General features: G+C 45.4%; 1 protein-coding gene across 19 annotated transcripts in view; it reads left to right on the plus strand.

The window, feature by feature from the left end:
- KALRN (kalirin RhoGEF kinase) overlaps positions 1 to 13,500 on the plus strand; it is a 699,404-nt gene that overhangs the window by 262,760 nt on the left and 423,144 nt on the right. For all 19 annotated transcript variants that reach the window (XM_042232347.1, XM_042232379.1, XM_042232348.1 and 16 more), the window contains exon 6: positions 11,442 to 11,564. In XM_042232347.1, coding sequence (XP_042088281.1) covers positions 11,442 to 11,564 — 123 coding nt within the window. The remainder of the gene's footprint in view (positions 1 to 11,441; positions 11,565 to 13,500) is intronic.

Here is a 13,500-nt window from a genome sequence, read left to right on the forward strand (position 1 = left end):
TTGTGCAGAGCCACATATTTCTTCTTGTCAGTTATCAGGGAAGTTGAGGTTAGAGAGCACCCTGGAAGAGAGGAAATTAGGTTCAGATGGACACTAGATTCTGGGTTTATCTCCATCACTTACAAACTGTGTAATCTTGGACAATTTACTTCAGCTCTTTGTACTGAGTTTTCACTATGTCGAAAACGAAATTAACAAAACCTCATTTTTGCATTATTATGACACAACTGAGCGACTTCACTTTCACTTTTCACTTTCCTGCATTGGAGAAGGCAATGGCAACCCACTCCAGTGTTCTTGCCTGGAGAATCCCAGGGACAGGGGAGCCTGGTGGGCTGCCATCTGTGGGGTCGCACAGAGTCAGACACGACTGACGCGACTTAGCAGCAGCAGCAGCAGCATAAGGACTAAACATGAAAGTCTGTGAACGTACTTGGCACAGGATGTGGCATATGAAACAGGAAATAATATTTGGGTTGTTGAAAATGTGAGCCTGAATGGATTTTCAAATGGACAAAGCTGATGAATGAAAGACAGAGGGCTAAGGGTTGAGATGGTTCCAGTGAGGGTGTGAGGGACATGAAGGACAGCCATAAAGGGGCAGCAGAGAATTAGGAGGCAAGTTTAGATAAATCAGTGTAGAACTGAAGAATTGGTGGGCTTTTGAAATTAGAGTGTTCTATTGTTTTTGTCATGCTGAGACTAGATGTGGTGTGTCAAGAGAGCCTGAGTCTGTGAAGCCCTGATTCTCCTGGGAGAAATTAGTGTTGGGTAGAGACTTGTGAAAGCAGGAGGAGAAAGCTGATCGTGTCTGCAGCCGGATGGCCTGCCTATGGTAGAGGGTCAGAGCCCGTCGAAAGGACAGCAGAAATGACGGCACTGGATTCTGATGCAAGATCAAGGGAAGGGTCAAGACCTCAGAAAGAAAGAGGCAGTCAGTTTTCATGGTGAGTGCAGACTTAGAAAAGCAGTAAAGGTAGAAAATATTACAAGAGGTTAAAGAGGAAGTGGATGGAGGAAAAACGAAAGCAGCCAAGGGGCCAAATGTACTTCTGGAAGTTTGGTGAAAAAGAGAAGGGTAGACAGAAATGAAGCTTTGAGCATTTTGGAAGGTAGAGCAACAGGGTTAAGAATGTCAACACTGGAATTAGGCCTCCTGAGTCTGAATCTTGGCTCTGCCACTTATAAGCTTTGTGACTTTGGGCAAGTTAATTAGCCTCTCTGTACCTTAGTTTCTCAATTTGTAAAATGGAGATGATAATGTTTGGGGTCAATATTGGAGAGATAATTAGGATGTTATTAAGAGGAGTAAATGAGTTATATGTTAATAATGCTTAGAACTGTGCCTGGCACAAGGTGCTGTGCTGTGCTTAGTAACTTAGTCATGTCCAACTCTTTGTGACCCCATGGAATGTAGCCCACCAGGCTCCTCTGTCCATGGGACATTCTCCAGGCAAGAATACTGGGGTGGGTTGCCCTGCCCTCCTCCAGGGGATCTTCCCAACCCAGGGATCGAACCCAGGTCTCCCACATTGCAAGCCAATTCTTTACTGACTGAGCCACCAGGATGAGCATTTAGCAAATATTAGTTGCTATTATTGTTGTTATTACCATTATTACTGCTGTTATTGAGAGAAGTTGAAAGTGAGAAAGGAGCATGGGGAAAGGGAAGACAAAGAGAGACTATGTACACAGGATTTGGCTGTGCAATATGGATACCACACATACTAAGGAGTCTTCTTAGATGCCACTGAGCATTCAGACTCAAAGACTGCTATGGGCCACCTTTGGTACTGATCCACTCGGGACAATATAAGGTGGGAGCTGTGGTTTCCTCGCAGTACAGTCCTTGCAGCAGGCCAGCTCAGGTACAAAGAGACAAGGTCCATGGTGGGCAGCCGCAGAAGCTCCCACGTCTCGACAACACGTCTCACACGAGCCAGTATCTCTTATAGCAACTCTATTGGCACAGCTTCCAGGGTTCTGGCAGTGGACACACCAGTTACAAGAGTCACCCCCTTCAGGGACGATCAAGGGACATTATCCCCACCAGTTATTTATAGTTCATTGATAGTCTTTCCAATCCAGATTCAGTTTACCAGTCGGGAGTGTTTTTTTTTTTAACCATAGGCAACATGATTTAGTAACATGTTGGCACATGCTATCTTTATCTGTTTCCAGGGAAACAGAACTAGGGTGTTAACTGAAGGTCAGATTAGCATACGCAAGGGGAAAGGGTTTTATTAACTCCCTGCTCACAATGAGAGCAAACAGGGACATTTGTCTGTTTTATAGAGAAACTGGACAGTTCTAGATGTGAGTAGCATCCAGGATGTTAGATCTGAGATCTGGGAATTAGGGAATTGAGGGTCAGAGTGGGTAAGAACTATGCTAGAGCATCAATAGCATGTCTGCAGGTCAGAGATACAGCCTGGCCTGTGATATTGTTTGGTGCCCTGACTGATTCCTGAGGCTACAGTGCTGGGGTCTCCCAGGTAACCAGGCTGAGCCATCCTCTGAGAAGAGCTGGATTTATGGTGATAGATAAAAATGACTTCTTTCTTGTACCATATATACAACTATGCCTGCTGTCATTCCAAAAGCCTAAAGAAGAACAGACAGGGCCCAGAACACTTTCTCTCCTTCAGTAGGTATTTATTAACTGTCTGTCAGGCACAAGTCCCAACTACCTCCCTGTCTATAGACATCAGTGAAAGACTGTCTCCCAGAACCCTGAGCTCGTTATGGTCTGCAGGCCTGCAGGATACAGAAGAGGTGAGGTATCAAACTCCCTTCAGTAAGGAATTCTGGGGAGCTACAAACTAGGTCCACATCTTGGGGTCCTTTACCTTTTCTTTCTCTATCCTGCTTTGTAAAAGCAGGAAAGCTCAATCCTAGATGAGCAGATAATTGAAAACAAAGATTGAAGGGTCTTAAGGGTCCCTCAAGGTAGATGCCATCAAGATTTTGCATTCATTATGTCAGAAAGTCTGGAAGACCCAGCAGTGGCCACAAGAGAAAGGTCAATCCTCATCCCAATTCCCAAGAAGGGTCAGTTCAGTTCAGCTCAGTTCAGTCGCTCAGTCGTGTCCGACTCTTTGCGACCCCATGAATCGCAGCACGCCAGGCCTCCCTGTCCATCACCAACTCCCGGAGTTCACTCAGACTCGCATCCATCGAGTTGGTGATGCCATCCAGCCATCTCATCCTCTGTCGTCCCCTTCTCCTCCTGCCCCCAATCCCTCCCAGCATCAAAGTCTTTTCCAATGAGTCAACTCTTCGCATGAGGTGGCCAAAAGAATGTGCTAACCATCAGACAATTGCACTCATCTCCCATGCTAGAAAGGTCATGCTTAAAATCTTGCATGCTAGGCTTCAGCATTATGCAAACCAAGAACTTCCAGATGTCTAAGCTGGGTTTAGAAAAGGAAGAGGAACTAGAGATCAAATTGCCAACACTTGGCTGGATTATAGAGAAAGCAAGGGAATTTCAGAAAAACATCTATCTCTGTTTCATCTACTATACTTAAAGCCTTTGACTGTGTGGATCATGACAGACTGCGGAAAGCATACCAGACCATCTTACCTGTCCCCTGAGAAACCTGTATGTGAGTCAAGAAGCAACAGTTAGAACCCTTTATGGAACAACTGATTGGCTCAAGATCGAGAAAGGAGTACGACAGGGCTGTGTGCTGTCACCCTGTTTGTTTAACATATATGCTGAGCACATCATGAGAAATGCAGGCTGGATGAGTTACAAGCCAGAATCAAGATGGGTGGGAGAAACATCAACAACCTCAGATAAGCAGATGATACCCCTGTGATGGCAGAAAGTGTAGAGGAACTAAAGAGCCTCTTAATAAGGGTGAAGGAGGAGAGTGAAAGAGCTGGCTTAAGACTGAATATTAAAAGTAAGATCATGGCATCTGGCCCCATTACTTCGTGGCAAATAGAAGGGGAAAAGGTGGAAATAGTGACATATTTCCTCTTCCTGGGCTCAAAAATCATTGTGGATGGTGACTGCAGTCATGAAATCAGAAGATTGCTTCTTGGCAGGAAAGCGATGACAAACCTAGACAGTGTGTTGAAAAGAGACGTTACTCTGCCAACAAAGGTCTGTATAGTCAAGGCTATGGTCTTCCCAGTGGTCGTATATGATTGTGAGGGCTGGTTTGTAAAGAAGGCAAAATGCCAAAGAATTGATGCCTTCGAACTGTGGTGCTGGAGAAGACTCCTGAAAGTCCCTTGGACAGCAAGGAGATCAAACCAGTCAGTCTTAAGGAAGATCAATCCTGACTATTCCCTGGAAGGACTGATGCTGAAGCTGAAGCTCCAGTGTTTTGGTCATCTGATGTGTACAGACAACTCATTGGAAAAGTCCCTGATGCTGGGAAAGATCAAGGGCAGAAGGAGAAGAGGACATCAGAGAATGAGATGGCTGGACGGCAATGAACATGAACTTGGGCAAACTCCAGGAGATGCTGAGGGACAGGGAGGCCTGGTGTGTTGCAGTCTATGGGGTCTCAACGAGTTGGACAAGACTGGGCTGTTGAATAACAACAACAAGGGTCCTAGGCCAGAACACACACATGGGGTCTGTGTGTTTCCCTATTTGCCTGAAGACATATACCCAGGGTCAGGCAGAGTTGTGTGAAAGCAGAGTTGTAAAGTGGGGAAATTTGCCCTTGGTTCCCTCCCACTGCCATCTTAGGGCCTGTCTCTTTTGGTCTAGGGCTCCTCTGCCACCCCATTTTAGGATCCCATCCCTGAGTCATGCTCACAAAGGACCTTGCTTTCTTAATAAACTGTTTCTGTGCCCAGGATAAACCAATTCTAGGAGGGGTGGCAGGAATGATGCATTTTAATAGGAGTCTCTCCTGGGTGAAAAACTGTTAAGAGTCAAAGTGATTGAGTCTGTAATAGTGAAAGGTTGGGATATGGCAGAGAGGATGGGGAAGGGGAAGGGCAGGAGAGGGTTAGATCACTGTTCCAGTGTTTGGGCTACGCAGGGGTGCCAGGAGGGGACAGTGCCCTCAGGCCTGACCCTGAGAGAACATGCAGGGCTTTGAGTCCTGTGTAAGCAAAGGCTCTTTCTTTCGTTCTTTCTTTTTCTCTCTCCTTCCCGCTCTCCCTCTCTTTCTCACCCCGAGTGTGCGTCAGGGTGGGGGCAGTGGGGAGGTGCACAGGTGCCCTTGGTCTGCCTAGTGCCCTGTGGAGGTTCTGGGAGCATGTCTCCGGCAGGGGTGGGCTGTGGGTGTTTGTGTGTGAGCTTCAGGTGTAATTTCCATGAGCCCGCAGTGATTTTGCAGTAGGGTAAAGATTGTGCAATTTTAAGTCTACACCTTCATCGGTCCTCTGCTCTGACACAAACATTAGGGAAATATGTGCAGTAGAATATGCTCGCTGTATAGATTTAAAAATCTATCTGGTATGTAGCAATTACCGAAGCGTGAAATTTATTGTCTTATTTTAATCTCACTATTACACTAAGGTTGAAATAGTGTAAATTGTTATCCCCACTTCACAGATAAGGAAACTGAGGTTCAGACCATTAACGGACTTGTCAACGTTTATAAAGCAGGTCAATAGTAGAACCCAAGTCTCCTGAATTGAAACTTCTTCTTTACACTATAACACACATAACATTTTGTTGTGGAATTGACTGCACAGCAAGTTTTCAGATGTAGCAAGCTTCTCGGGCAAGGAGGCTGTTAGTATTCTTTAGGGCATAGGCATTCACGGATGGGTTAATGCAGTATACAAGCGGGATACAGGGGACAACAGGTAATGCTGGAATGTGCATACTTAGAAAAGAAAATCATTTAGTTGTCTTCTGTCCTCTCAATCAAGTCACCCAAACCAGAATATGAGCAAATTAAAACCTATATAATTTAAACTACAGATAGCATAAAATTCTAACACTAGGTGGTAAGTTGGTTTGAAAGTTAAAACTCTAAATCAGATGCTGTTGCTAAATGTGGCAAATGAAGGAAATAAGTCCTGGATTATTACTTAATATCCTTGCTCTCTTAATAGCTTATGCTTTATTAAAAACAGAACAGAACAATAATAATCTTTTAGCTATCCCCATATTTAAAAGAAAAGGATAAAAATGTTTCTGTTTAGTTTCCTAGTTTGCATGTAAATAGATTCTATCATTTATTATATATTAAAAACTAGATTTTTATATTTTCACTGAGTTTTAGCCAGCATAAAAAATTACTTAGCAAAATATGAAGAAAAAAACTCAAGTAGCTTACATGTAGCATCCATCTTCTTAATGAGATGAAACTATGTTGGTTTCCAAACAAAGAGATAAAATTTCATTATTTAGACATGAACTTTCCTCCTGGAGGAATTTTGTTGTCTTTTTACATTTTGTGGAACCTACCATTTGCTGCTTCTCAAAAAAAGAAATAACAGTAACAACAACAACAATAAACAGTTCAGAATGTTTGAAACCACTGTGGAGATGTTTCCTTTAATTTTTTTTTCTTTAGAGTTTTGTTCAAGTGTCTAGTTGAAGTGTCTTCCAGAGAAGCCAGTTCAAACAGATCAAACATAGTGTCCTAGTTGGAAGGGAATTTAGAAAGGGTCAGCTTGTCTGGAGATTAGCAACCCCAGAACCCATGGCCAACTTGCTCATGCGTTGCTTTCATTCACTATGCATTTATTAAGAGAAGTGTAGCTGTTTGGATCAGCTGTCTGCAGGCACTGAGAGGGCAGGGGTGAGGCAGAGAGGAGGGGGCTGGGTACTAGGCCGTGAATGGCCTGTGAGGGACAGTGTCCTACCACAGCTGGAGCCTCATAGTGCCCTGGTGGCTGCCTTTTGAGGGGCAACTGCTCTGGGGAGCCTGGGCAGAGGAGGTCCTGTAGTCAAGGAGGTAGGGCAGTATCCCTTGAGCCTGGATCAGCAGGCACTCAGTGAATGTGCCTTGGGTGAAATGAGTAAAAGCCCATTGGGTGGGCTTCACTTCTCTGACCTGTTTGCCGCCTATAAATTGGGCCTGATGGAGGCAGTGAGATGATGTGTGCGAATGGACATTTCGAACTCTAAAGCTCCAGACAGATATCAGGGCTAAGACTAAGACGCTGCCTTTCTCCGGCTGTCAAAAACAATGCCAGTTTTCTCACAGACATTCTTTGTAATCAAAAGTTAGAAGTGTACTTTGTAACAATGAATATGTATTCTGATGCAGGAGATTCAATAAGACTAATTTTTATTTTGAATGGAAAAAAGTGCTTTGCGTAAGTTTCCCAGTGGAGCCAATTGTAAGCCAGGATGCTTACTTCCATTCTGGGTACTACTTATCCCTTGCAAATGAAGAGAAGCACAGAAATGAAGAGACCTGCCCACAGTCTCACGGGTAGTTAGTGACAGAGCCAGGCCCAGACCCAGTCTTGTCCTCATCCTGCTTGACCGCACACCCACCTGGGAGTATACATGCACACACACACATAGTCTCTGCTGCTGGTTCCACTGAATGCAGCAGAAATGCTGATGATCCTTTCAGGCAGCCAAGTTCAAAAAGGTGAGGGCTATATATTATTAGCAGATTCAGGCCCAGAGAAGACTTGAGACTGTCCCAAGAAAACAGCCGTGTTGGGAAAACCCTGGTTCCTGCTATCATGTAAACTATCTGGCCTCTAGAGCAGGTGTTTTTCTCGCTGCATGAGATGAGTGTCACGTCTTTGGAGCATTGCATCTAGCCTCCAGCATAGCTGCAGTTCCCCAGAAAGTTCAGCCCCAGAGACTGCTTATGTTCTCCACTACGGAAGGCAGATGGGGCAAAATGGCTTGGGCCCAGACCTCATCATGTGATAAGTCTGCTCAATGAGATGTGCACTTCCTCCAGCACTTTCTGTCCTCACCTGCCATTTAACTTGCTGTTGTCCCTGCTTTTCCCCCCTAATTGGCCCATGCTCAGCTCTCCTTGCTCTGTAGTCCAGCAGGGACCTGGCGCCAAGCAATCTAATAATTCTGATGCTAGCACATAACTCTCTGTTTATTAGCATATCTAAATAGTCATTTAGCAGAAAATACAAGGAAGGTCACTTCCAGGCCACTAGGATAGCCAAGGAAATATAAGGAGTGAGTTTATCCCAAGTTCTAAGGACTTCAAGCATTTCAGATTTTCATTAATTTTATTGATTCTTTCATCAACAAGAAAAAGAGATAGAAATTATTTTAAAATGAGGTTGAGAGGTAGAATTTTAAAGAACAAAAATTACACAATGAAATTCCTTTAGTCTCCAGGGGGGTGCTTGTCTTCTTCCCCTCTTGTCCTTAATAATAATTTTAAGAAACACCAACCATGTGCCACTGGTGTGGGATTGGCTATGGATGGCAGACCCAGGGTGTTGCACACCACCAATACCAACCAGCCTCCACAGGCTCCCCTGGCCTGGGACATCCATGGACAGTCAAAAGTGAAGAATGCTACTTTTGCCCTTTATCTGTGTAGGCAGCAGAGAGTGATCTGGGTTATTCAGAAGGGAGACTCCTCTCTAAATCAAAGCATGCCCATTTGCCTTGGGAAGGTGGTTTGTTTATGCTTATGTGTGGGTTGTCATAGCCTTGATGTCTCTCTCCTGACCTCCAGACAAAACTCTTAACTACCCATAGGACACCTTCACTTGAAGTTCTCCTAAGCATCTAAAACTCAGTTATCTAACATGGAACCACGATCTCTCCTCCCTTACCCCAGCTTCTCACCCTCCTCCTGAGGTAGTACCATGGCATCTTCTTTTACAAGGACCTGGGGTGCTATGCCAGATACCTGACTATTCTCCCCTTCTCTCCCTCACCCCCACTTCCTAAGCAGTTGGGAGTCCTCAGTCCCTTCCTAGCAGCTCTCACTCTGCCCACTTCTCAAGCTCCACTGCCATTCCCCACACCCAGGTTTCCAGGCTATCACTCTTGCTCCCCAGGATTACTGTAACAGCCTCCCAACCAATTTCACCACTCCATCTCTCCCCTCCAGCCTCCCATCCCACACTGCTCCAAAGCTCACATCGAGCTTCACTGCTCAGCTCACAACCCTCCACTGACGCCTTGCTGCCCACAGTATATAGACCAGGTTTCCTGAAGCCTGTGTCTAGAGCTCTTCACGGTCCCATCTACCTCCTCAGCCACATATTCTCCTTACATCAGGTCAAGAAGCACAAAAGTGGTGATTTCAGAGCCCTTAGAACACTGGGCTGCCCCAGAGTTCTGCCCCTTTGATCTCCCCTTTGTGTGGAGCTTACATCTATCTCATTCATCTTCTGCTGGCTAATTCCTACCTGAGTCAAGGTCAGCTCAGGTGTCACCAACCCTGGGAAGCCTTCTGTGCTCTTTCCTGTCTCCACACCACCAAGAGTGGGTGCTACCTTGATCCACCATCTTGACCTTTATCTTGATAGATTTCTTTTCAAATTGTGATCTTAATTGCCATATGCCAAGTTATACTAACATTATATCTGAGTCCATGTTTGTTTTTCACAATGGCTTTTAAACCACTTAAACTCAAGAAGCACATATTAATCATTTTTGCCTTGAACAGTGCCGGGCATATAATGAGTGTCCGATAAATGTTGGTTAAACTGAAAAAATAAATTCATTTGTCTGAATTTGGCTTCCTTGGTGGCTCAGAGGTTAAAGCGTCTGCCTCCAATGCGGGAGACCCGGGTTCAATCCCTGGGTCAGGAAGATCCCCTGGAGAAGGAAATGGCAATCCACTCCAGTATTCTTGCCTGGAGAATCCCATGGATGGAGAAGCCTAGTAGGTTACAGTCCACAGGGTCGCAAAGAGTCGGCCACGACTGAGCGACTTCACCTTCACCTTCACCTTTGTCTGTTTAAAGGAGGAAAATGGAATGAGGCTGTAGTTCTGCCTCGAGGAGAGCTGGTGTGAATTTTGCAGCATCTCAGCTTGCATCTCTGCTCAGTTCTTTCCTGCTCTTCTCTGCAACTGAACCACAGTCTTTAGCTCATCCCAAGCTACTGAGCGTGAGTTCCAGGTGTAGCAGTCCTCTTCTCCAAAGGTTTAACGTCTTTCCTGGCTATATCAGTTGACTACTCAAGGCAGAAAATTACAGAAAATCCAACTTAAACCAGTTTGAGTAATAAAGAAGATTTATTGGCTCAGGTTCTAAGGAAGTCCAGAGAGATGGTGATCAGGCAAGGCTCAAGCAGAACTCTGCCTTTTTCTTTCCATTATTTTGGCTACACCCTTTCTCTGCCCATTGACTTCTCCCTCAAGCTGCCACCAGAATTGTGACAGTTCAGCAATTTGAGGTGCAGGGTCACAATGACAGTATCAGAGGAAGAGAAGTTGTATCTATAGTACTGCAGTTCTGTTTTCCTAGAAGCTTCCAGCAAACTTCCCTTCGTGTTTTATTATACTGAATTGAATAACATTCCTGTTTCTTACCAGTTTCGCTGGGGCCCAGACAGTAAAGAATCTGCCTGTAATACACGAGACCTAGGTTCAATCCCTGGGTCAGGAAGGTCCCCTGGAGAAGGGAACAGCAACCCACTACAGTATACTTGCCTGGAGTATTCCTTGGACAGAGAAGCCTGGTGGGCTACAGTCCATGGGGTCACAAAGAGTTGGACATGTTTCTAAGATAATCCCATCAGTCAGGAAATGTCATACACTGATTAGCTTAGATCTGGTGTCCTGAGAAGCGATAACCCTTAGAGTGACCAGGCTTTTCCTTGGAACTGAGGTTCTGATCAGCTCCCCTAAAAGTGAGTGGGCCACCTGGGAAGGAGGTAGAAACCTAAATGAAAACCAGGTACAGAGCTGGGGGAGGAAAATGGCTCAGTGCCCACTGTGCCAGGCAGTATTTACCCTACCTTTAAAATCTTCCTCTTCTGATTCCTCATGGCTTATAGCAGAAACCCTAAAATTGTGAGGCTCTGGGATCAAACGAAAAGTTGATTCCATTCAGAGTCAATTCAACGATGTGTGTGGTCAGGCAGTGTAAATGGGAGGGGAGTATATTAGGATGCTCTGTGGCTTCCGACAAGGGTCTCTCCTGCTGGTGCAGTAGGGGATACATGAAACCTCCCACCTGTCCTGTCCCTAAAGCATGTTGTGGGGGGGGGGGTTCTTTTGATGATTTTGAAAAGTTTTTAAAAGGAGAAGTAAAGGTTTCTAAAAGTTTTTAAAAGAAGAAGCTGATAGTAAACAGCTTTCTCCTAACTCTTCCTGGTCCTCTTACTCATTTTCTCTTTTTCCTCTAGAGTTTGTAAGGAGGCATCGAGGCTGATGGTGGGGCCTCCTTCTAAGGAGGGCTCTCCTGGGAAGCCAGGCTGGGGGCACCCCAACCCTGAGCACAATGTCTGGTCCTCACTGGGCACCAGCAGAAGGGCTGGTTTTCTTCCAGTAGCTCTTACAGTTTCTTGCTGTTGAACTCATAACCATTATCTGTGTCTTCTTTTCCCCTTCCAGATGTTTGACTGGATAAGCCACAACAAGGAGTTATTCCTCCAGAGCCATACAGAGATCGGAGTCAGCTACCAGCACGCCCTTGACCTCCAGACACAGCACAATCACTTTGCCATGAACTCCATGGTGAGTGCAGGACCTGTTTTCTTGGGGCAAGAGAATGATGAAGGGGAAAGGGGTTAGGGTACAGAGGGTAGAAACAGACTTCCAACCTGAGTAGGAAGGAGAAGCTCTGAACATGAAGCCCCTTTTAGCATTCCATTTGCTAGCATGGGGACGTGTGCAGAGCACGTGGTGAGCTGGCTATTCCTGCAGCAGATTATGGCCCCGTTTCTGCCTCTGAACCCTGCTTTATGTGGTAAAAGGAATGTGCTGCGGTTGTAGAAGCTATCAGCCCTGTGCTGTACTAGAAGGGAGAGTGCCCCTTTCTACTCCACTGACTTCACTGACTGGCACGTGAGTCACTGAGCTGATGGAGAGGGACCTCAGTCTGTGGCACATTGGAAACCAGTGAGTAAACTGGGTTGTTGGACTAGAGAAGAGGAGCCTGTGAAGGGCTGCCTTGCAGAGAAGAGGTGGAATTGTTTCCTGTTGGTCTAGGAAGCAGAACTGTCCAGGGGACTACAGCTGGAGCAGGAGGCAGGACGTGGCTCGGGAGTTGGCTTGTATTGAAAGTTAGAGCCCCCGTGATGGGGAGAGTTCAAGCAGATGCTGAATTCAAACAGAGAGGGATACTTGCTGGCTGTAGTCATAGGAAATGTACTTCTCTGTGCTTCAATTTCTTCATCTGTAAAATCAAAATAATAATAGCTACTTTATATGATGGTTGGGAGGATTTAATGAATTAATTGTAAGGTGGCTGGAGATGTGCCTAGTACTTCCTCCATTATCAGTAAGTATTGGTATTATGATATTAATGATGCTGATGATATAGGAGTCTAGTCTAGATAATACGTATGATTCCTTGAAAAACTAACACTTTGGGATACTTATTTTTCCATGTGGTCACCCCAAGACTTTGAAATCTTGTCTGCCTCTTTGAACCCTTTGTATTTGAAATGCCTGCAGCCTAAGTATGCCTCAACATCTCTCTCTCTCCCCTCTGCCAGCTCTTCCTTCTTGTACTGCTGATCCAAAAGAACATCTCTGCCATTCCCCATATATCTGATGCCAGAGACACCTTATCATTTCAACTGGTGATGATAGGAGGAGGGCAAGTATTAGAAAAACATAAACCCAGAGGATCACAGAGGCCAGGAAGGAAGACAATTTCATTTTCTAAGGAGTTATTTTAATTATGTGATACACTGGACTTACTGTATTGAAGAAGAAATAACTCTGGCCTCAAGTTTTCAGTGTCTGATAAGGGAGATAACTCAGACAGTCACGGCGCAGTTTGATATGTGCTGTGATTGAGTTGCTGTGTGGGCTTCCCTGGTGGCTCAGTGGTAAACAGTCTGCCTGTCAATGCAGGAGATGCGGGTTTGATTCCTGGGTGGGGAAGATCCCCTGAGAAGGAAATGGCAGTCCACTCCAGTATTCTTGCCTGGGAAATCCCTTGGACAGAGGAGCCTGGCAGGCTACAGTCCATGGTGTTGCGAGAGAGTTGGACATGACTTAGCAACTAAACAACAAGAGATGCTGAGTGACTAAGAACCTTACAGTCTCAATTATTTAAAGCAATAGGGGTTTATTTCTTGTTCCTACCATGTACCCATCACTGGCTGGTTGGGGTTCTGCTCATCACAGTCACTCAGGGATCCAGGCTGAGGGAGCAGCCACTGTCTCAGATGCAGCCAGTGCCTCACTGGACAAAGCAAGCCTCCAGGCACATGTTAGCTCTGAAAGCTTCCACCTAGAAGTGGAACATTTTGCTACCTAACACCAGTCACATGGCCACATCTAACTTCGTGTGTGGAGATATATGGTCTTACCTCCAGATATTGGGGAAGAGAGAGTGGGTACTTGTGAATAACCATAATGGTTAGCAAAGGGAGTCACTGCGGGGTATCAGGTACAGATGAACAGCATGGGATTTGCATGGGAAGGTGCTTCGGGCTGC

Source organism: Ovis aries, chromosome 1 (genome assembly GCF_016772045.2).
Source record: "Ovis aries strain OAR_USU_Benz2616 breed Rambouillet chromosome 1, ARS-UI_Ramb_v3.0, whole genome shotgun sequence".
NCBI classification, from domain to species: Eukaryota; Metazoa; Chordata; class Mammalia; order Artiodactyla; family Bovidae; genus Ovis; species Ovis aries.